The sequence below is a fragment of the Bos grunniens genome, chromosome 19, assembly GCF_055505025.1.
Source record: "Bos grunniens cultivar Pamir isolate PY7600 chromosome 19, Bosgru_T2T1.0, whole genome shotgun sequence".
Lineage (NCBI taxonomy): Eukaryota > Metazoa > Chordata > Mammalia > Artiodactyla > Bovidae > Bos > Bos grunniens.
Window position 1 is genome coordinate 42,582,856 of NC_141183.1, and position 24,040 is coordinate 42,606,895.

At 42.2% G+C, this 24,040-nt stretch overlaps 1 protein-coding gene across 8 annotated transcripts in view; it reads left to right on the plus strand.

Annotated features, from left to right (window-relative positions):
• The window catches only part of SSH2 (slingshot protein phosphatase 2), a 246,720-nt gene that overhangs the window by 212,190 nt on the left and 10,490 nt on the right, over positions 1-24,040 (plus strand). For all 8 annotated transcript variants that reach the window (XM_086359934.1, XM_086359930.1, XM_086359931.1 and 5 more), the window contains 5 exons: positions 807-900; positions 1,035-1,163; positions 7,434-7,480; positions 11,345-11,491; positions 15,138-15,338. In XM_086359934.1, coding sequence (XP_086216060.1) covers positions 807-900; positions 1,035-1,163; positions 7,434-7,480; positions 11,345-11,491; positions 15,138-15,338 — 618 coding nt within the window. The remainder of the gene's footprint in view (positions 1-806; positions 901-1,034; positions 1,164-7,433; positions 7,481-11,344; positions 11,492-15,137; positions 15,339-24,040) is intronic.

The following is a 24,040-nucleotide window of genomic DNA, read 5'->3' on the forward strand; positions in this document are numbered from 1 at the left end:
ATCTTTCTAGTAATTGGAGAATCAGCCTCCTAGTTTGATTTCATAATAAAGTTCCAAGGGAAGTTTGTATTTTTAAGAGAGTTGGAAGGCTAATGGAAGCAGCATTATCCTGTAGGTAGAGTGTTAAGCTGGGCAAAGAGTTCTGGTTCTCTTGCCATCGTAAGTGACGGTTGGCATATCATTTAACCTCTCAGTTGTTTATTTCCTTTATTTGTAAAATGGGAATAATAATTTCACAGAAATATTGCAAGAGCTTTTGTGGAAAAGGAAAATATTTTGGATAGGGTACTGTAGGTAGTTAATCCTTGAAATTCATTTTGGAAGAGAATTTGCTTCATTGAAGAAGGCAGAAATCACTCTTCTCTCTTTCCCAGTCATAGCAACAAATGATCAGCACTGGGTGGCATTTTTAAGCTACAAAAGACGCAGTTGCATAGTAGGTCATACCCAGCTTGGTTTTCTAGCTCAACAAGCGGTGCTGAGGGTTACTTGATGGAAATGGTCCTCCATTAAAGTACTACACTCAGTGTAGCCTATTTGTCTTTACTCCTTCTTGGATCTTTATATATGAATGTATTTATGGGCTTTTAGACATGTACAGCCTCTTCAAGTAATAATTTCTCCCTGTTACATTCTATAATTCTGAAAAGAAACTTAAAATATCAATTTCTTTTTTCCCTGCCTCCAGAATATAAATTTAAAAGTAACAAAAGGAAAAGCCTGACAATTTGGAAACAATCAAATGACACATTCATTAACTTGGTCCTTTTCCTACCTAAGAAAAATCACCATTTCTCTCTTCTCAGACCAACTGAACGTGAGCGGACAGAGAGGCTAATTAAAACCAGATTAAGGGAGATTATGATGCAAAAGGATTTGGAGAATATCACATCGAAAGAGGTACGAGACCTTGAGTCCTCATTGTTCAAGGCTAGAGGTAGATTAATAATAGGCGGGGGGCTGGAAATGGTGACCGATTGAAAGTCCAGAGGGACCATTCAGAGATTAGTACAGTTATGTCATCTCTGTTTCAGATACGAACTGAACTAGAAATGCAAATGGTGTGCAACTTGCGAGAATTCAAGGAATTTATAGATAATGAAATGATAGTGATCCTTGGTCAGATGGATAGCCCTACACAGATATTCGAGCACGTGTTCTTGGTAAGTCTTAGGGCCAATTTAAAGGGGTGTGCCAAACTTCATCTCTGCCAACTCATAGGGGGCAATTATCAAATTTTATTATACTTAAAGAAAATGTAGCTTATGTTAAAAACAAAGGTAATAAATACCCAAACCTCATCACTTCCTAATTATTTGACTACATTTTACTGTTATCTGTGCTCTAAAGGTTATTTACGTCTGTTGTGTGGTGGAAAGGTTATATAACGGTATGCTTCTGCTCATTTCTTCCCAGTTACTCAGTGACAACAGTTGACTATGGTGGGAAAATTTACACCAAGGAAGTTGGCAGATGCTACAGATCAAGCCTTTTCTCCCCATGGGTGGTTAAAGATCTCATGCTGTTGGAAGTAATAGTCACAAAGCAGACCAGTCCAGTGTATACAAATAGAATGATCCTTGGATGTCAAATGGGTCTGCCAAATGGGTCTAAGGTCTGATACATCTGAACAGAGCAGAAAACTACCTCTAACAGAGACTATTGGACTTTCAAAATATTTGAAACCCTGCAGCTACATTTTCAGTCCCTCAGTTACTTTTTGATTACCAAATCTTCAGTGACTTAAAATTGTTCTTGATGGTGCTGGACATTCAGTGACTTGTAATTAGCCCAAGGAGAGGTCTCTGACAGATGGATTAGGAAAGATTCTAAAATCCTAAGACCGATTTATCTCCCAAATGTTAAAGAGTTCTTGTTTTCATCTGTACATGGTAGTGGGAACAAGGATACACAAGGATAATTAAAGTCAGTGGAGAACACCAAAACCTCACTTTTATTTCCGGTTCTCACATACTTTGGCTAAAAATGCGAACAAGGAACTAAATTGATTGGTTTGAATTTCACTTCCTTTCTCTGATAAGGACATTTGTGAGCTGTGAAAGGATTAGAAGCTGGGAAACAGGGAAGAGGAATAAATGCTCAGGAACTGACTAAACTGGATCATCTCACCCTGAATATGAGTTTGTTTCACCCAGCACTTAGACTTCATGCCATTGAAGGCTTGTGCCCTGAATTAACTTGTTGACACTTTGGAGAGTGTGTGCTTGTCGAGTGATTCATGGGGCGTATAGCTATGAAATTACTCATGAAAAGCTGTGAGCTGGGAGGGGAACTGCTTTTCCATTACTTTAACTTGACCAATGTGTGTTGCCATTTCTGGATATAGATCATACGGCAAAACTGTCATTGACCTTTTCCATTTGTGAGGCACCTGGCCCTGCTGACTTTTGTATGTAATTCTATGAGGGTTTAAGTATTCCCTGTTCTTGTATCCTTGGAAAGAATTTTTTGTGTTGTCCATAGAAAACGTATGAGTCATTCATTCAAATGGACCCTGCCCCCAACTGTCTCCATGTAACATGACTAATTTTTATGACAGGCAAGTGCCTGTAGCCAAAAATAACTCGTTAGAAAGTGACCAAAGCTATAAACTTGGAGTTGCTTTTCCACTGAGCTTGAATCTTAATACCTAAAAGGATGCAGACATGATAAATGTCAAATTCAGTCACTATCTAGCTGTTTAATTTCAGACATACTTCCCTGTGTTTCAGATGCCACCCTCTTAAGAGCTACCTTCTCCTTTCCTCTTCTTCAAATGTTACTGTTTTAGGACATATAAATACATGTTAATAGTACTTTAAACAGAAAGAACAATCCAGTTCTCCCCAAATTAGTCCCTAATCAGCTAGAAAGGCCTTTGAGTATTTGTATCAATAGATTCATCCTGTTATTTCATGATTATTGACATAGTCTTCTGTCTTGGGTTTTTCTCTTACTACAAAAATTCAATTTCATTGCAAAAAATTTTAGACAGCTTTAGAAGACAATAAACGACATTTAATCAACACAAGAGAGATAAACACCATTATCCTTGCTTATATAATACTGCATTCTAGCTCTTTTTTACTTTTTAAATATATATCTGTGCATATTTTTGAAAAAGGGAAAATGTATTCAGCTTCAGATATAATTCTGTTTTCTCTAAATGGACATGCTCTTTGCCTTGTGAATATTTTTCTTTTGGGGGGGGCAATTTTCGAACTGGAGAGTTCTGAAATTTAACTCTTATGCAGCAAAATAAGTGCACGAACAGGTTGTCTAAACATCTTATTGTACCTCTTCCTTCATGGCTTCCTCCCTTTGTTTGCATCGTCACATCCTGTGTCCAAACCCGTATCTCTTCTCCAGTGAGTCTGTGCTCCGCTGGCTTTCCCAGCAGTTGACTTGGAAAAAGAGGTCTTATCCAAACTGCAAGTGGTGGTGTTAATTTTCTGCAAAGTCATTTTATCTTGTTCATAGCTGCCATGCCTGGAGTGCAAGCAGACTGTGTGGAGGGAGGCAGCAGGAATTCTCCCCTGCCTTAGGAAGAATGCTCAGCTCTGTAGTGCACTGCACAGAGATGTTTATTCGGAAACGTGTCCAGCTGATATTGAGAAGAAAAGTATAGAGCATAATTTAAAGAAAAACCTGCTGCGAGAAGACAGGGTTGATTGGTTGGAAGCCAGGGTATTTCCAGAAAAAGTTTTTCCCCACCCTTAAGAGTGTACTACTCCTCTGAGTTGGAAGCCTTTGCCCAACCAAATCTCAGTATCAACAGCTCTCCTGGAGGCTGTCCGATTTGGCTGAGAAAATGCTAGATGTGAACAGAGATCCTTTGCAGAAAGGCCGTCAGCTTTCTTAGTTAAACAAGGGAAACACGGAACTATTGGACAGGCAACCAGTAGTTTTCTTCGTGAATAAAAAAGTAGTCAGAAGTTTACCACTGATGGTTATCTTTTTCAAGATTTGACATTACAAATCCTTTTAAAATAAGAGTTTCGATTTCAAAGAAGCATTAAGGTAAGTCTCTCGTTCAGGATTTTTGCCCCTCAACTGGAGATGTGTATCATCAACTTTTTAGAAGAAATTGTAGAGCTTGTACCACAGTAAAGTGACTCACAGCATTGATGCTGTAGCTATGGTGTGATAAAGATTTGGACAGGCATACCAGTCCTTAAAGATTCTATGTTGAGCTGTATGGTCTTAGCAGAACTCCCAGTACAGTCCTCCTCCTTTGCCATAAATGTGCTGTCCTCTTATATTTTGTTTGGAACACTTGGTCCCCAACAAGGCTATTTCCTAAGGATAACATTTGAAAAAAAAAAATCAGTCACTTCAGTCTTTGGGCCAGAGTATAATGTGGGTGAACCAAAGTGAAAGATGGAAGTGAACTTATTTTAAGATGTATTGCAGTTTTAAGATTTCATTTTATACTTCTGTACAATTAAAATATGCTTAGCATAATTACATAGAACTTAGTGAAAACCCCCATGGAAGTATGTAGTTGTAAGCCTGAGAAACATGGAGGGAAAAAAAAAGATTGAGTTTGTGGAGGACCCCAGGAGGCTAATATGCATGGCATTGGTATTAAGGACAGAAAAGTAATGACACCATGTTGATTCCAGTTCTTCCAAGCTGAAGCAGCCCTAAGCAGAGCCCAGGTCACTTGGTGTGAGCCTCACTGAGTCAGTAGCTGATGAATTTAATTTCTTCTGTTTCTGGGTATGTGCCATTTCAGATTGTCAGATTGAAGTTTCTCTGGACTAGTAGATGTAAACCATGGACTCTTCCCATCACGTCAGGGTTATTTCCATCTAGCTGGACAGAATTCTGTAGGGGATTTAGATTTCTAAATTAAGAAGTGAGGTGGTCACATTTCCCTGGCTCCAGTTTAGCCACTCAACCCTTATTGCTTGGCTTCTGTCTCCTTGAAAGCCCTGTTTTTATTCTTCTTGCCTGTTTCTTTGGTGTGGGAGTGTTTTCCAAGGTTGAGCACAGAGTCTTAAGAACCTCTTATACATGTTTATTTTAAAAGCAAATCAAGTGAGCCCTGGTCTCTAGAAGAGATCAATTGTCCATCACTTACTGACCTTTTCCTACAGCATCCTTGAGGTCTCCTAGTTCAGTGGCCAGGTTACAGAGCACTTGTAATGTGAAGGTAGTGCCAGAGTGACACTTGACAGTTTTCAAAGTGCTTCATTTACTTATCTCATTTGACCATTTATTCAACAGGCATTTGATGATCCTCTTTATTGTGCTAGGCACGAAGCTAGATATTTGTGCAGTCTGATCTATATAAGGAGGGAGTAATGACCATATCAAGAAAAATACTCATAGAAAGCCAGTGGAGTAAGATTACCAAAGTCACCTGGTTTAGACAGTTAGAAGAGGTAATGAGCGAGAGTGATGAGGGCAAGAAGCCATGGTGTTCTGGGTTGAAATACATGGGAAATGAGGAATTATAGAAAGTGAGCATTATATTTCTGGGGAATCTTGGCCATGAAGGGAAGAAGAGAAGGACAATGTCTAGAGGATCTAGGATGGAGAGAGGGTTTTCCATTTTCAAATGAGAAAAATGTGGTGGGGGAGAGCAAGGTGGGGGTGCTGTCATATATACTGTGTGTTAGTCACTCAGTCATGTCAGACTCTTTGAGACCCCATGGACTATAGCCCACCGGGCTTCTGTCTCCAGGCAAGAATACTAGAGTGGATTGCCTTTCCCTTCTCCAGGGGAACTTCCCGACCCAGCGATTGAACCCTGGTCTCCTGCATCATAGGCAGATTCTTTACCATTTGAGCCACAGGGAAGTCTGTATAAATGGTAGAAACGTTACAATTCTGGAGGCTGTAGTCTGAGATCAGTGTAGCAGCGTAGTCAGGATTGCTGTTTGTGTTCTCACATGGAAAAAGCAATGGGAGAAACTTTGTAGTTTGAGGGGAAGGTATCCATCCATTAGATTCCTAGAGCTAGAGTGGGGGGAGTGTTTTATTTTACAGATAAGGAAAGTGAAGACAGGTTATGCAGTTTGCCCAAGGCCCCCCAGTCAGAGGGGGAGTCAGGACTTGAACTTGAGTCTTCTAATGCGAAATTCCACTTAATGCATTATTCTGGAATAGATAAATTCTTATTTTAAAAAGTTTTGCCTTTTCAGAAGACATGAACAGATAGCTCAAAGGTAGAAAATGGACCTAAAACATTGAATAGCTGCTCACTTTTATGCTTAAGAGAAATGCAAATGAAAATTACACTGAGATAACATTTCACACCTATCAGTTTGGAGAATATTCAAAAGCTTAACCGCACATTTTGTTGGCAAGGCTATGGGGAAAGTGGCACTGTGATGCAGAGTGGGTTTGAGGATATGTTGTACAGTGAAGAAAGCAAACAAAAAAAGTAGATGTAGTACAGTACTTGTGTGTAAGTCAGAAGCAATGATATATATTTGCTTATATTTTTTCAAAATACAACATAGGTAGAATAAGCCACAAACTAATAAAAATGGTTTCCCATGGGGATTGAACAGATAGGAGTGGGAGTGAGACTTCCAAGTTTACTTTTTAATAAACTTTTGACTCTCAACCTTTTAAAAGTCTTGTATATTCAAAAAAAAAATTGAAAACATGGAAGAAAAAACACACCCTAAAATTGAATATAAGCAGGAGCAAATGAACCCACATGTATATCAAACTGATAACCTCACAGAAAAAAAAATTAATTCAGATAACTTAAGCATAAAGCATAATACGTACTCTGATTATACTCCTTGCTACTGCTGCTGTGTCACTTCAGTCGTGTCCGACTCTGTGCAACCCCATAGACAGCAGCCCACCAGGCTCCCCCGTCCCTGGGATTCTCCAGGCAAGAACACTGGAGCAGGTTGCCATATCCTTCTCCAATGCATGAAAGTGAAAAGTGAAAGTGAAGTCGCTCAGTCGTGTCCAACTTTCAGCGACCTCATGGACTGCAGCCTACCAGGCTCCTCCGTCCATAGGATTTTCCAGGCAAGAGTACTGGAGTGGGGTGCCATTACCTTCTCCGATTATACTCCTTAGTGTGATATAATAAGAAAAAAAAATGCAAAGAAAATTTGAACTAAATATTTTCATTATTGGTTTTGGTATTGGTGTGACAATGTTAAAACTGCCTTATAAGTAGAGCAAATGTGATCGCGAGCAGAAATTATTTGAATTCTATATGGGTTGGTTTTCGTACCTCTAAAAAATGAAGGTAACTTTCTTAATTTCATCATTTGTGAGAACTGAACATGATAGCATTTAAAATCCCTGGCACATAGAGAGGAGGAAATGTGGTAGCCGTTACTGGCCTTCTTTTTAGAAACTGTGCTTCTCCCCTCATAGAACTCCTTTTCAAGTATTGTATTTGGTCTGTTTGCTAATTCTCTCTCCCTAACCTTGTCTTTTTGGTTCTGCAGGGCTCAGAATGGAATGCCTCCAACTTAGAGGATTTACAGAACCGAGGGTAAGCACACAGAGCAATTGCTGACACCCCTGGGTGGCAAATATCACTGTTTTATCTTTGCATTTTCCGGACCAAGAGGCGTCAGTGAGGAAGTTTAAGCTTGAGAGTTGCTTCCAGTTGGTTCTTTACTGGGCGTAATCTAATAAAAATTAAAACAGCTATTCTCCCACTGTTTCATCCCCCTCCTCCCAAGAAAGAGCAACTGTTGCAGTGGAAAGTCTTTCAAAGACCAATGTGTAAGCCTTTCATGCTGTTTAAAAATCAAACCCAGTTATTGAGTTTTTTTATTCAGAGTAGTATAAGGTTTGCAGCAAAGTTGAGGGGAAGGTACAGAGATATCCCGAATATTCCTGCCCCGACACATGTGTAGCCTCCCCCCATTTTCAACATCCTCACCAGAGAGGTAGATTTTTTACATCCCATGAACCTATGTTGACACCTCATAGTCATCTAAAGCCCATAGTTTATGTAAAAGTTCACTCTTAGTGTTGTATCTTCTGTGGCTTTGGACAAATGTATAATGACCGTGTGTCCATCACGATGGCGTCATACAGAGTGTCTTCACTGTGTGAAAAATCCTCTGTGCTCTGTCCATTTATTCCCCACCCCCACCCCAGGCAACCATTGATCTTTTTACTGTCTCTCTGAGTTGTGGTTCCTATTTTTATGTTAAGAGTACACAGAACCACGTGTGTTGGGTTTACAGCTCTCTAATCAACATTTATTGAGTAATTTCTGTAGGCCAAGCACAGCTAGATGCTAGGAATCCAAAGAAAAATAAGTCTCAGTCCCTATCCTTTTATAGTAAGGTGCATGAAGACTAGGTAGGTTATAAATATAAAATGAACAATGTAAAATTGAACAAGAAGACTGACTTGTATTAAGAAATGTGTTCCTAAAAAAAAAAAAGAAATGTGTTCCTAAGCAGTATGGTTATCTTTGATTATAGCAGCTGAGACCACAGTGAACCTTCAACAAGCAAAAAGCCACCATTCTTCCTTCTCACTTCTTAGCTAATGCCTAAATCTTCCATCAGACTCAGCTTTAGGTCAGATCATTACATTATGAGAAGAGAAAATCATGTCTGGACATTGGCCATGCTAACTCTTCATTTGGACCGAGATAAGACCTACTGAAACTCAGAGATAGTGATGACTCCTTGGCTGATTGCTGGCTGCCTGTTTTCTCAGCTCCAAGTCAGCCTCTGGCTATCTTGAATGTGATTAAATGCATACTTCTACTTCTCCCTCAGAAGGAAGAAAGACAAGTGATTATACAAAGAGTTTTGGGGGAGGGGGAATGGAAATCTGGTTACTTAATTTTAAGGTATGAAAATAAAGAGAACTTGGAAATTTTAAGTTGATGAGGATTGAATCAGTAGTTCTTGAAAGCAGAGACTATATCGTAGTTTTGTGTGAAACATACCAAACTTAGAGCTTTATACCAGAAGGGTGCCCAGTAAATGTGAAGGAATGATAGAAAAATTGACAGACTGTGATCTGCAGGAAACTAGCACCTGTAGAGTGTTCGGTAAGAAATCTGACTTGATAGAGCACTGCCTGCCAAATGCATTAGAACCATTCATGTATGTATATACTTTGATATCCCCAGCTAGAGATGAGACCTGTTTATCTCATTTACCACTTACGAGGATAAATTATAAAACACAGAAAACAGACAAGTATGGTTAGATGCTCAGGCATCTGCTTAGATCTTGTTTCTTAAATTCACTGGTGCTTCATCTTAAATGGATGAAGAATTACAGTTCAGGGATCTGTATATAAAACATGCATATTGCCCCTGTGGATGATTTAAGGGATTTTCAAGTATAATTTTGACAATAAGGCCATTTTCTCCCAATGCACTGACTTTAGAACTCCAAGTAAACTGCTGCTCCTTTACAGAAATGGCAAGTAGGATTCAAAGAGTGTCATTTCCAATGGGTAGTGGCTGCCTAGATTTCCATAATGAAAAGATTGGGAAACCCTGTCCTGCTATAATCCCTTACTGAACTATGGGACTGGAGATGGGAGAGTTGTTCACTTTTATTTTAAATGAAATAAGAAGTGTGCTTGCCTTTTTTTCTGACAGTTTCGAGATATAATTCACATACTTTATAGTTCACCCTTTTAAAATGTGTGCTTCAGTGGGTTTTAGTATATTCACAGAACTGTGTAACAAAAAAAAAAAAAAAGAACTGTGTAACAATCCATTAAAAATTTTTTTTCCAACCTGAAAGGAAAACCCCTTTAGCAGTTACCCACATTTCCTGTCCTCCTCCCCAGCTCCTAGAAACTACTAACCTACTTTCTATTGCTATAGATTGGCCTATTCTGGACATTTCATTTATATGAAATTATACAATATGTGGCCTTTTAAGAATGGTTTATTTCACTTAACATTGTATTTTCAAGGTTTACAGTGTTGCAGCATATATTACTGCTTTCTTCCTTTTTTATTCCATTGAATGGAGATACACACACACCCCCCACATTTTATTTGTCCACTCATCGTTTGATGGACATTTGAGTTGTTCCCACTTTTTGGCTTTGGGTGGACATGTTTTCATTCCTCTTCAGTCTATACCTAGGAGAGGAATTACTGGATCAGATGGTTACCTTTTGGAGAACTTCTAGAATGTGTTCCACAGGTGCATGTTGCTTGCCTTTTATTATTTTTTAATTAATTGGGGAGGGCAGGCTTCACCACGTGGCTTGCAGGATCTTAGTTTCCCCAGCAGGGAATAGAACCTGTGCCCTCTACAGTGGAAGTGTGGAGTCTTAACCACTGGACCACCAGGGAAGCCCAGCTTGCTTTTTAAATTAAAAAGGGAAAAAAAAATCCTTTCTAGTGATGGACTTTGATGCTCAGTTGAAACAGATGGAAATCATGTCCCAGAAAAATTTTGGTTGCCTGACCTTCACCACGGGTTTGCTTCGTCATGGCTCTCCCTTTCTGTAGTCCTTCCTCTGACTTCAGAGACTGGGTTTCTAGAAGTCCATGTGTGGTTCTGAGAAGGAAATTGCTTCTACAGAGAGAAACGAGTGACTGTGTTGCACTGTTGAAGTAGCCAACAGTGATGTCTTAAGGCCACACAGCACTGCAAAAAGGTAATCCTTTGGCAAATTAAACCCAAGCATTTATTGAGATTGCACAGTGGGAGAGACAGCAAAGGAGATTTTTGATACAGAAACCATTTTCTGCAAGCCTGGGAGAACTCTCAGACACATCTGCTGTCATAGCAGCCAGGAATGCAGCCTTGAAAGCTGAGAGAGTTTGAAGTCCAACTTTCCTCTGACCCTCCCAGCCCTGGCCTCATTTGCCTTTCATGTAGTTTAAAGGGAGTAATAGAGCAAAAAGCCGACAATCTGGCATTTAGAAAGATAGGAAATATTTCCTTCTATTTTTTTTTCTTAAGATACATGTTAATAATCTGATTTAATACACATGACTTCCACAGAATAAATTTTGTCGCTGGTATAATTTTTGTGACTGAAGGGAATTTGTCAGATGACCAGCTTCAAATTGATTCTTTGGAGTAAATTGCAAGGCATATTTTCAAAAGACTCTGAAAGATGAGCATCTATAACTGCACACAAACTGAACTTAGTAGACGTTGAACTTGGTAGACAGCTTCTCTCTTAGTTACCCTGAGACCCAGCTATGCCCAGCCTGTTACAGATTCTGTATTAAGTGTAGCCTCTTAGGGTTGTTTTGTTTTGCTTTTGTTTTTTAGCTTTCTTCCATAGTTTGGTACTTAATTTCAGCCTCAGGAGTAAACCAGTTTTAAATAAGAAAAAACATGCTGGGAATTGGATTTCGCCTGAGTAATAGAGGTCATATTCTCTCTTGGTTTCCTCACAGGGTTCGCTATATCTTGAATGTCACTCGAGAGATAGACAACTTCTTCCCGGGAGTCTTTGAGTATCACAACATTCGGGTGTATGATGAAGAGGCAACCGACCTCCTGGCTTACTGGAATGACACTTACAAATTCATCTCTAAAGCAAAGTGAGTCACGGTCCCACATGCACATTCGGACTCCTCTTCCTTTTGCACCACACATGGCTGGGGCCTGAAAGCTGTAGATAACTTACTGATGATACTCAGGGAAAGGAAGTAAAGAAAAAAAGGAGACTGGGATTTCTTAATCCTAGGAAAAAAGATGACTAGTGACTTAAAACTTTTGCTTTAAGTAGATGAAGCCCCTGAAAGATGATTTCATGTTGGCTATTTCCATTGAGCACAAAATGAGAGAAAATAAACTGAAGCTGCAGCAAAAGAAATAGAAATGAGAGAAGGAAGAAATTCTGAAATTGCCAGTGAAGACATTTGAAAGTTATAGAATAGAAATTACTCCAGACAGATGGAACAGTAGATCCTCCTCTCTGAAATCAAGGGGAAAGACACAGCAAGCTTTTGAAATCTTTCCCCCTGCTTTTTACTTTTCTTGTTGTTCAGTTGCTAAGTTGTGTCCAACTCTTTGCAACCCCATGAACTTCAATACACCAGGTCCTCTGTCCTCTACTATCTCTCGGAGTTTACTCAAATTTATGTCCATGGAGTCAGTGATGCTATCTAACCATCTCAGCTTCTGCTGCCCTCTTTTCCTGCCTTCAGTCTTTTCCAGCATCAAGGCCTTTTCCAATGAGTATCAGGTCCTGTACATTTGCAGTACTCTAAATAGTGGAAATTTCCTCTGGCCCTTCTGTGGTTGTCTTCCTTTTACTGAAACAATTTCATAGTATTAATTTAGGGTTTAGTATTAATTAGTATTAATATGTCAACACTTTTTTTTAAGTCCCTGGGGATTTCCTTGTTAGTCCTATGTATTCCTTCAAAAGAAGAAACCTTCAGGGAACGTGTTGCCCATGCTTCCTCTGCAGGTGTGGCGACACTCAGATGCTCCCTGGCAGATGAGAAGCACTTCTGTTTTTAAAGTCCTCCTTCAGGAATGATACCACACCTCACTTAAGGACCTTCATGGTCAGAAAATGCTTCCTTATAGTTACCCTGAATTCCCATTCCCATACTCCAGCTTTGAGCCCATTCTCTCAATCTCCTAGAGGTACCTGAAAAACTTTTGTACTGTTGAAGCTTCTTACTAAATTATTAATGATAATACCACTCATAGCATGCTTCCTATGTCCCATGTACTTTACACATATTCTCTCCTGTTTGCCAAAACCCAGAGAGGTGTATACTGTCTTCCTTCTGTACAGAGGAGGACAGAATACAGAGATGAGATTCAAAGAGAGATTAATAACTGGTGGAGACAAGACTTGAACCTGAGATCGTGTCTCATTTCAGTCCATCAACTATAGGAGCAGTCTAGTTCCTTAAGGAAAGGGGACTGGAAAAGATGAGGCAATAGTCAGGGTTACAGCCAAAGAGGCTAGAGATCGAGGCGAGGCCCCAGTCCCAGTGAAGAGAAAGGCTGATTCCAGCAGGGCTGAGGTTGAAAGGAAATACTGAGGTGCCCATGTTACATTTACTGAGAGGCACGCACTCTCATGTCCTGTAAATGTAGGTCAGCATCTGAGAGCGAGTGCCTCCATAAGTGGCACCCTGGACATCTCATTTGGACATCTCAGCCCTAATCAGGGCCCTGAATTCCAGACTCTGCCTACACTTGGGTGAGTTTAGGAGTCCTAATGTGATGCCGGGCTTCATCTGGACAGTCTAGCACTTGAAGTAAGGGGGTGGGGCGAGCACTGAACCTGAAAGATGAAATTGGGATAGGTGAGAACCAACTCCACATCCTTCATTACCTGAGTTAGAAGCCATTCACTGAAAAAGCTGAGCTCAAAATGTAGAAATGTTTTCATAGGAATGGATTTCATAATTGTATTTTTCTTAAGATTGGCCAAGTTTGAGTACCTTCCTTGCCTGCAGGCAAAGACCTGAAATTCAACGTATTAAAGTTGTCAGAGCTTGATGGGAAAATACAGAACACATGTCTGAACTTCCATCTGAGTCACTGTGACGTGGCTTCCCAACTGTAGTCTAAATGAAAGCTCTGTGGTGCCATAAGTAAAACAAATATTTCCTAGTCATTTGGGATCATCTGAGTACACAGAGACACACATTCGCACCAGCCGTTGGGACACTAAAATTTTACCTTTGTTATGAGGCTGTTTAAATTATTCCAGACCACGCTCTGCATTCTCACAGCTTATCTGGCTGGCTCTCTCATCTTGGCACTTAACCTCATGCCTTCTTTCATTGGTGCTTAACTCTTTCATGTGTCTCTGTCTCCAGTAAAAGGATTATAAGCTTCTGGAAGGAAGCGTGTCTACTGTAATACAGTGAGTGAGTGAATGAATAGATTTCCCCTGTTGGGCTGACATGTGCATTTTTAAATTTATTGGGATAACCCCTTGGGAAGGATCCCAGCCCATGTACACTAGTGATAAGAGTAACTGTCCTTTTTTGCAGATTTTAAAATGTTGATCCTACTTACAGCTGACAGATAAAATCAGCAGATCCATAAGTTTGTTCATACATTTAGCAAACATTTGAAGGCTTACTCCAGGCCAGACACTGCGTTATTAGTAGAATTAGCATAACCAAGTAGTGTTCAGATCCAAGGGAATTAGCTCTGGCATAAGACTGAGGAGTTTTGTTTGTTTCTGTCACTCTACGGGAACTTTGTTTTCTACCCCATTAAAAAAGAACAAACAAACAAACAGCTTGTTACCCATGCCACCCTTCTGGCTGAGAGAGCCATGTGGTGCGTCACATGGTCCTGTCCAGTCCCCCGGGTATACAGCCAGTCCCTAGGTACTGCGGGGGGGTGGTGTGCAAAGTACAGGGCTGCGTCTGAGTAAAGAGGAGAGTCGGTTTCATTTGGTCTGTGCTTTCCTCCTGGGACAGAACTCTTGCTGGAACTGGAAGCAACTCCCAGCATTTGGATAAATTAGATGAATCACCACCACACCTGTAACTCAATAGCCTGCCAGCCATGAAATGTGCCCTTGGGGCCGAGGGGACTGGCCTGCAGCCACACACAAAATGGGGTCCAGTCTCTAAACTGAAAATTCTCCTTCTGTGCTCTGTGACCAACTGTCATTGCAATTACCGTTCTGAATTTTAATTGTCCGCTTCTCCCAGTGAATCCTACCCTCCAGGGAAAACCTGTTACTTATTTTTGCATCAGACTTTGCACAAGGTCTCACACATGGTAAATGCTCGGTAAATGTTTGCTGAACTAAACATTTGCTGAACTAAAGAGGCTTAATATTGACACTGATTATTGTTTGAATGCACCAGGATTGCCCCACACACGTGATTAGAGGTGCACACAAGTGCACTCAGGTGGGGTGAATTACATAGCAAGAAAGTGAAAGGGCCAAACAGGAAACACGGACACATTAAGAACCTAGCTTTTCAGGTGTACTCACTCTAAGGATTTTCCTGGTGGTCCAGCAGTTAAGACTTGACCTTAACCTGCAGCAGGCTGCAGGTTCAATCCCTGGTCGGAGAACTAAGATCCCACGTGCCTCACAGCCAAAAAACCAAAACATAAAGCAGAAGCAATATTGTAACAAGTTCAATGAAGACTTTAAAAAATGACCCACATTAAAAATCTCAAAAAAATAAAGATAAAATGTACTCACTATTGTGTTTTCCTCCTTATCTGAATCCCCCAAACAAGGAAACATGGATCTAAATGCCTCGTGCACTGCAAAATGGGGGTGAGTCGCTCGGCCTCCACTGTGATCGCCTATGCGATGAAGGAGTATGGCTGGAACTTGGACCGAGCCTATGACTATGTGAAGGAAAGACGGACAGTGACCAAGCCCAACCCCAGCTTCATGAGACAGCTGGAAGAGTACCAGGGGATCTTGCTGGCAAGGTGAGTTCCTTAATTGACTTGCTCAGTTTTCCCTCCTTTATGCTCCCCAGGCCACAGTGAAATGTCCTTTTGTGCACCTAGTCTTCAGCCTAATTTAAGTGTGTGATACACTTTGAAAATTGAAATCTCTATCCATCTAGTTTTTAAAAAATAAGTACCAGAACTTGATTGAGCTCAGCATGGAGTACTAGGCATTTAATTTAAAGACATTTAAAAGGTGGAAATAAGATCCCCTTATTTCAGTTCTCAATTAGGTGCAGGTTTTCATAAATACTCCTCAACATCTTCTAAGGCCAGATACAGCTGCTGTATCAAAATGGATACTGATTGCTCCCAACGTAGGGCTAGGTATAGCTGAAATTCTTAGAAAAATTTTGGCCAAATGTTTTAAAACAAGTACCTCCTGCTGCTTTGGATGTGTTTTTTCCCCGAGTGCTTGCTTTCAGTGAGCCTGCTCCAGTAATTTCAGTCATGGAACAAATCAGCAAAACTGGGATATAAGTAATCCATGTGAGGTATGAAGTTACTTCCCAGAAATAACTCGTTTTCTTTTTTAAGATCTTTCAGTCCAATGTTATATATGTTTTGCAGAAATACATAAAAATACAAAGGGAGAAATCATTTAGAAACTCCGTGCCCACAGACAGCAGTTGACATTATCTTATCTGTGTCTCTAGGTCTTTTACCACATATACTGATGGATATATTTTTCTTTTTTTTTTTTTTTCACAAAACCTGTTTTTCAGCCTTACCTCTTCACTCAGTATTGGGCCTTTTTTTTTTTTTTTTATCTGTAGCAGCATTTATGGAGCACTTACACGTCACTTAACTGTCACTGTTCCTCCCCCCACAGCTTTATTAAGATGTCCATTGTATTGATTTCATAAATTTATATATTGCAAACCAATTCAACCATATCGTCAGCTAACACCTCCATCCCCTTACATAATCGCCTTTTCTTTCTTGTGGTGGGACTATTTACGATCTCCGTTAGCAGCATTCTGTGTTGTTGTTATTCAGTTGCCAAGTCGTGGCTGACTCTTAGGGACGCCATGGACTGCAACACACCAGGCTCCTCTGTCTTCCACTGTCTCCCAGAATTTGCTCAAATTCATGCCCATTGAGTCGGTGATGCCATCCACCATCTCATCTTTTGCTGCCCTCTTCTCCTCTTGCCTTCAGTCTTTCCCAGCATCAGGGTCTTTTTCAGTGAGTCTGCTGTTCGCATCAGGTGGTCAAAGTATTGGAGATTCAGCAACAGTCCTTTCAGTGAATATTCAGGGTTAATTTCCTTTAGGATTGTCTGGTTTAGTCTCCTTGCATCCAAAGGACTCTCAAAGAGTCTTCTCCAGCACCACAAATAGAAAACATCAATTCAAGTATATAATACAGTATTATTAGCTGTAATCACTATGCTGTACATTAGATCCTCAGAACTTGAGAATTTCACCACTGGAAATTTGTGTTCTTTGACCAACATCTCCCCATCACCCCCTAACCCCACTCATCCTCTGGTAACAACCACTCTACACCACTCTTTTTCTCCGAGTTTGACTTTTCTAGATTCCATGTGTAAGGGGTACTGTACAGTATTTGTATTTCTCTGTCTACCCAGAACTAGGTCTTCAATATCTTCCTGTATCAATAAAAACTGGCTGTTTCCACAATAATTTGATAATTGGTTGTAAGATGAGTTATTAATTTTACTAAATTATTTATTACCCCTTTAGTGGGGGTGGTGAAAACCACCTTCAGCAGATTCCAGGAAAAGGATTGAGATACTAAACTGAATTCAAGGGTCAGTTTCCTGAGATGCCACGTGCTGGAGTTCTGTGGAGTGCTGTATTTTGCTGTGTTTTCCCACATTGGCATGTTCTGAGTGGTTTGTTAAGGTGAAGGCACAGCTGCCTAGAAGCAGGCGGAGCTGATGCCAGAGTTCGACTCCAGTGAGTCTCATGACTTGGTCTTGACTCTTGAATCTGGGCTGTGTTTCCCCTGATGTTAAAATGTTAAATCGCCTTCCAGCCTATCCCAGCCAAAGGACCACCCTCCCACCCCCGTGGTATTGTGAACATGTGGCCACAGCACTATGGTTTCCACTAAAAACCCCTCCCACTTACTCAGTTCTTGGCATGATTTCATCCAAGCCGTTCTCTTAGGAAGCTGGGAGGATACTGAAGTCCTCCACTTAAAAAGAATTTATAGGTCTTTGGGGCCAAATTTTGATGACATTTTTAGGTCAGATCAGAAGATAGGGGACAGAGCAGTTCTTTTTGGCACAAGAAAGAGGCATCTGAAGGTTGAATGACGCATAAATATTGTATATTCCCAGACGCACACATGACAGACATTAGGCAGTGTCCTCACGTGACCCATCGAGAGGAAGAACACTCTGTGTCCTGCCAATTTCAGTATTTATTCTGGAATCCCAGGCTACTGCAAGCTGTTGGATTGGGTTTTTCTAGCATATGTAGTTTTTCTTATATGTTAAAGGAATTGCAGAAAAATCTCGGATGAGGATAGGAAGGGTAGGATTAACCCACACATCCACCCTGCGTCTTCCCTTTCCCTCTTGGTTCCCTCCTGCCTTTCTGGTCTTGATTCACAGAGGGAAGGGCAAGCCCTGGGGAGTGAGGAAACCACAGAATTTTGAGTCAGTAGATCTGGTTTCCGTTCCTGGTTCACCCTCTTGTTGCAGCTTTGAGAATTCTCAGTTATCATCCTCACCTGATCCTGTCTATAAAATGAAAACCAAGAGCCCTAGCTCACAGCGTTATGGTAAATAAGAGTGTGTATAATGTATGATATGTACTGTTAAGGGTTGTTCAGATGTGATTCTCATCACATGCTTCCTGCAGGGCTACCCAGAAAACACATATGCATGTGCCATTTATTTCCTCCAACCACTGCCTCCCACCACCCACAGACACACTCACTCCCCTTGAAACTGGAATGGAAGTGTCCTGGAATTGTCTGTATTGTGATGTTTCCTGAATTTTAAAAACTGAAGTCTAGTGCTGGGGTGTCACTTAGGTGACTTTGAGCTGCAAGTAATAGATGGTCTCCATCAGTTGGGAGTCTCAACAAGAAGCCGCATACTCAGATTCGGATTCTATGAGGAAGACTTTTTAAAGGGACTGATTACAAAGGCCTTAAGACTGTAGTGGAATCAAGGAACTTGTATCAGCAGAGCTGTTTGGTAATAGCTTCTGGGCCCAGAGTAGGGGGAGCAGTTACTAGAACCTGGAAGAAGACTCCTGGAGAAAAGACCCCTTCAGAGAGGCAGCAGCCTTCAGGCAGGGGCTCCAGCCAGCCAGCCAGAGTGGCCCTGCGGGTAAAAAGCTAGGAGAACAGCGGCCTGCCTCCACTCATCTCCCTCCAGTCTTCTGCTGGGGCTCCCCATCAGCCAAACCCTGCGGAAGTCAGAAGACAAGGGGCCACTCGAGGTGAGCCATAGGTCAGTCTCCAGGGCAGAGAGCAGACTGGGAAGTGGATCAGCTGAAGCGTGGATCAGCAGGAGTACACACTGGACACCCTGCCCAATGCCCAGCTGTAGGTAGTTTAGAAAGATTTACCATCTCTTGTAGCAGGAAGCACCCAAGCAGACTGTATAATGGCTTGGGGTGGCATCAAGGGCGTCGGTCGGTGCTCTCTTCCTGCTCTCCTTTCCCTGGCTAATGGCTTGGTCCTTGAATTTGCCTTATGACTCCAGACAGATGCCACATTTCCAGGCATCTCTCTAGAAGTTCCACAGCATCTGGCTGAAAGAATGGGCATTTCAACCAGAAGGGAAGACCTTTTGCAGAAGCTCCCCAACAGTCTGCCACCCACTCCACCCCCACAGGACCATTGACCAGGACTGGGTCATACTCCTAAAACTAATTAATCACTGACTAGGAAAATAGAATTTCCTGGGCTGGTTAAAACAAACTCACGGGGAATTCCCTGGCAGTCCAGTAGTTACTATTCCCTCGCCCTCACTTCTGTGGCCTGGGTTCAATCCCTGGTCGGGGAACAAAGATCTCACAAGCCACATGGCTGAAAAGATAAAATAAATTCACGTTCACCCTCTGGTGTTAGGGAAGTACCACATTCCCTGTGGGACTTGAACACTCAAACCAAATTGGGCCTCTGCCAGTAAGGAAGAAGAGTAGGAGTACCTCCTGGGCATATATCTGCTCGGGTGTGCAGGCTATGATGTTTTGTCGGGAATACAGCACTGGTAAAGCTACCTGCCAAGCTGACAGCCTAGTGGGTTGGGCCTCAGAGAAGCTTGCTTACCCAGCCCTAGAGACCTGCTTCAGGGTCTGTATGCTTAGAAGAGCAAAGAAGGAGAAGCCCCAGAGGCCTGTGACTGTCTGAAGCTCTGCCAAGCCTTGTGGTTCGGTAACCAAGAGAGGAAGAGTCCTTGGGAAAATCCCGAGGACTCACTGGATTTGCAAAGAAATTCCATTTCCTGTCCAGGCACTCAGACATCTTGTATTTCACATCTTCTCCCAGGAAGCATGCCGTGGTTTTCCCACAGAACTAGCAGCCTGATCCTGGCATTGTCAAGCCGCATTGGTTGTCTAGAGTGGCACAGGGTGCTTAACTTGAGAGGGCAACCCTCTGTTGGAGGGTATTAGCTTGGCACTTCAACCCCTTGGCTAGAAGAGAAGTTTAACAAAGTGACAGTAGGCCCCTGTAGTGATTTATGAGGTGGTTACAGTCTCTTAATCAGGATATGAGAATGTAGACCAAACAGTGAGAGTCCCTGTGAAATTCAAGGGACTTTTTACATCTTTCAGCCTGTCTTTAAGCCTGAGGAAGGCTAATATTTGATATTCTCCTTTAGATCTGAAAGTGAGGATATTTATCACAAAGGTACTGACTGTTTATATCTAATTTTATGTTTTCTGTTGTTATAGCTGGGGATAGGAGTGATGCAGGAGGAGGGGTGTATGTGTGTGTATGTGTGTTGAAACCCTCCATTAAGCTACCAGCAACCCTGTTTGTTATCCTGGACTCTGATCGTTGAGGTATCTGGCAGATTTATATTCCATTCGACAGGTTCAGCTTTCATGTATCTGCAAGCTGGACCATGTGTCTGAGATATCAGGTTCCAGCATATAAGGCGCGAGGAAGAAAAACTGGATGGTGGCCAGGGGGAGTCTGTGACATGGCCTCATAGCTGTTTTGACTCTTTGAATGTCCCTGTCACCAGGGCCAGAGAAGATAGAGCTGTCTTTGCTGGTGGAGACATTAGTCTAGTTAGCTGGCACACACTGGTCAGCCAGCAGGAGGGAACCTGAGAATGAGAGGACATGGATTCCTGGTCAGGTGACAGCCAATCACAGGTAGAGTTTAAAGGATTTTCTTAATAGCGTTTCAGTGAAATAATCTTGGAGTATTTAGGACCATGCACAGCTCAGAAGATGGCTCAGCTGATGGTTTCTTTCCCTCTTCCTTCTCCTCTTCTCTGCAGACTGCCTAATGCCCTGAGAAATGACCATAAACACTTTGACTTTACTACAACTGATACTCCTTTTTTAGCAGTATTTTCCTCTACATAATTTTCTCAAGAGTTGGTACTTCACCAAACATGTAACAATAAGAGGCTTCCCAGGTGGCACAGTGGTGAAGAATCTGCCTGCCAGTGCAGGAGACAGAAGAGACACGGATTTGATCCCTGGGTCGGGAAGAAATAATTCCCTGGAGTAGGAAATGGCAGTCCACTCCGGTATTCTTACCTGGAAAATCCCATGGACAGGGGAGCCTGGTGGGCTACAGTCCATGGGGTCACTAAAGGGTCGGACACGACTGAGCAACTAACAGTAAGAAAAAGTGGAGGCAAGAGAATGGGATCTCATATGCATCCTGTAGTTTAGATTTCCTTCTTGCTCACTTACTAAGTAAAAGGCCAAATTCCTACCCAGAATGACCCAGTCATTTCATGTGTGTCAGTGTGTTTATATGAATCCAAATTCAAGTCAGAGGCCACTCAGGGAGGAAAAGAACCTGAGACTTGGTTGCATCATCCAGGCCACAGACCAGCTCTGAAGTTCTTTTTGACCTTGTTTACTTGTTGCCTGGGGCTTCCCTGGTGGCTCAGATGGTAAGGAATCCGCCTGCAATGTGGGAGACCTGGGTTCGATCCCTTGGTCAGGAACATCCCCTGGAGAAGGGACTGGCTACCCATTCTAGTATTCTTGCCTAGAGAATTCCATGGACAGAGGAGCCTGGCGGGCTGCAGTCCATGGGGTCACAAAGAGTCGGACACAACTGAGCAACCACCACTTATTCACTTTTTACTTGCTGCCTACCTGGAGCATCAGCTGAGTATAAATGTTAACAGTTTAAAGTAACAAATATGATCTAATGTCTTATATCTTTCCCTACTGATGGAGTATTAGAATAAACTGGCTTGCGAAGAGGCTTCACTGGGAGGCAGTTAGTGTTACTGAGTAAAATTAACAATGCACACGGGCCCTGTGACCCACCTTTTCCCCTCCTATATGTAAACACCTTTGAGAAACCAAACGGCACCAGGCACAAGAATATCCACAGTGTTGTCTGTAATCATTCGTAGCCCAAAACTGCTGGTCAGCAGGGCAGATAAATAAATTGTGGCTTACTGTCTACACTATAAAATTATAGCTACATTGATGAATCTTAAAAACATGTTAGGCCCCCCCAAAAAAAAAATTTGTAGAAGAATACACAGTATGATTTCATTTATGTAAAATCCGAAACGTGCAAACCAAGCTATGTATTATCAGAACAAAACGTGATGACACAATAAGGAAAAAGGAGGGTGTGATCAGCACAAAACTCAGGTCACTGGTTACTGACCTCTGCACTGGGAGGAGAAGGATGAGAAGGGGCCACACGGAACAAAGGCTGTGTCTTGACTGTCAGAGACCTGCCTGCCACTCTCCCTGCAGGTCCTACTGCAAAAATGAAAAAGGCGGCAGAATCAGACTTATTTTTGGATCAGGATTTTTCTCTCTCCTTTACAGGAGGTGTCAGTATAATTCCAGAGCTCTGACCCAGTATTTTCTGATGATTATCTTCTGCAAGAAGGGAAGGAAATCCCTGCTGGGTAAAGCAGCTATGATGTCAGCCACTTCCTCTGAGACTGGCCCTGTTTGTGCCTATTAGCATAACATCCGTCTCTCATTGGTTAGTGACTTACAGGCAGTTCTTTAGAAACATGCTTTGGAGGGTTCTCAGGACCAGGAAGATAACAGTTGCCTGGTGACTTAAGCTGTTGTTTATTATCAGGGTGAGAACAGCTCCTCCCAGAGATAGCCTTCCCAGTGATCTGTCTGCATCACAGGAGTCACCCCACCATGGTGGCTGAGAGGACTTGGTGCCAGTTTGAAAATCCTCACGATAGGCGAAGAGCAGAAACTGGAGAACACAGTCATTATTTAGGTCAGGAAACAGAGTGTCTCGATTGAAAAGAAGGAACTTTAAAGCGCAGGGGCATCTGTTGGTCGCGAAGGCCCCACCTATCCAACCAGTTCGCTGGCCCCCGCCCACCACCGCGCACGCATTTGGGATGTGTGATATGTTGTCTCCTCCTAGGGGTGGCTGGAGTTCGTGCAGCTTGGGAAGGGTGAAAAGCCTACCTCACAGCCAGCTAATTGATTATAGCTGTCTTCATAAACAATTGACCTGCTCCCTACCGGGAAAAGCACCCTTCTGCTGGGCAGGCCTGAGTCAGAGAGAGCCCCACCCAAGCAGCCAACAGGCGGGGGAGCTGAGAGCAGGTGCAGGGCTGAGAACAAACAGGGGTTCACATTAGTGCAGGCGCATGACTCGGCAGAGATTCACGGGCAGCTGAGGCAGGTATGGCCCTGTGCCCTGAGTAAGCTGTTCTGGGCTGTTTCCCATTCCACCCTGAGGTGAAGTAACTCTTCATCCGCCTGTGAGTCGTGGAAACCGCACCCCCAAATGCCACATTTGGCGACCTGTTCCCTGGGCCAGCCACAGGGCCACCTTCCTCTTTTTGATTGGAGCCTTGGGAAATGTGCTTCCCTGTTAGAGCGGGCTTTGAAATGAGATCTCATCAGACCTCCTCTCCACAAAATCAACCACAGGATGGATGTGTGTGTAGTCTTTTTGCTTACCTCCTTTTCCGGGGTCACTTTAGCTTGGTGATTTTTATCCAGATATCCTTATGAAAGGGGCCTGTACTGTATGCTTATCCTCTTCCTCTCTGTTACCATCCTTCATCTCCAGATTTACTAGCCTCATCTTTGCCGCCACAGTGAAAGCTCCAAGTCCTAACCACTGCACCACTAGGGACCTCCCTCATCTTTGCTTTCTAATTCAAGAAAGACTGTCACCCTCCTCACAGTTCCACATCAGTGATGAATCCTCTATCGATCTTTATCTCATTATGAGGACTTATGCTGGGCTCCATTGAAGTGTTTCTCTTTGTATTATTTGCTGTTTGTTTTAGTTTTTCCCCCCAGTTATTAATACTAAACATGCTCATTTTAAATTCACAAATTACAGACATACTACAGAGTGTAGAATGTAAAGCCCTCCCCCAAAGTGAAAGCCCCGCCTTCCTCAAAATAAACCCTGTTACCAGTTTAATGGTGCTCCTGCAGATGTTTTCCTACATTTATTCTGACATGGGAACTAAATGTTCCAAGTGTGTTCAACATGCTTTTCGCTTAATAATACACCTTGGACATCGTTCCATTGAA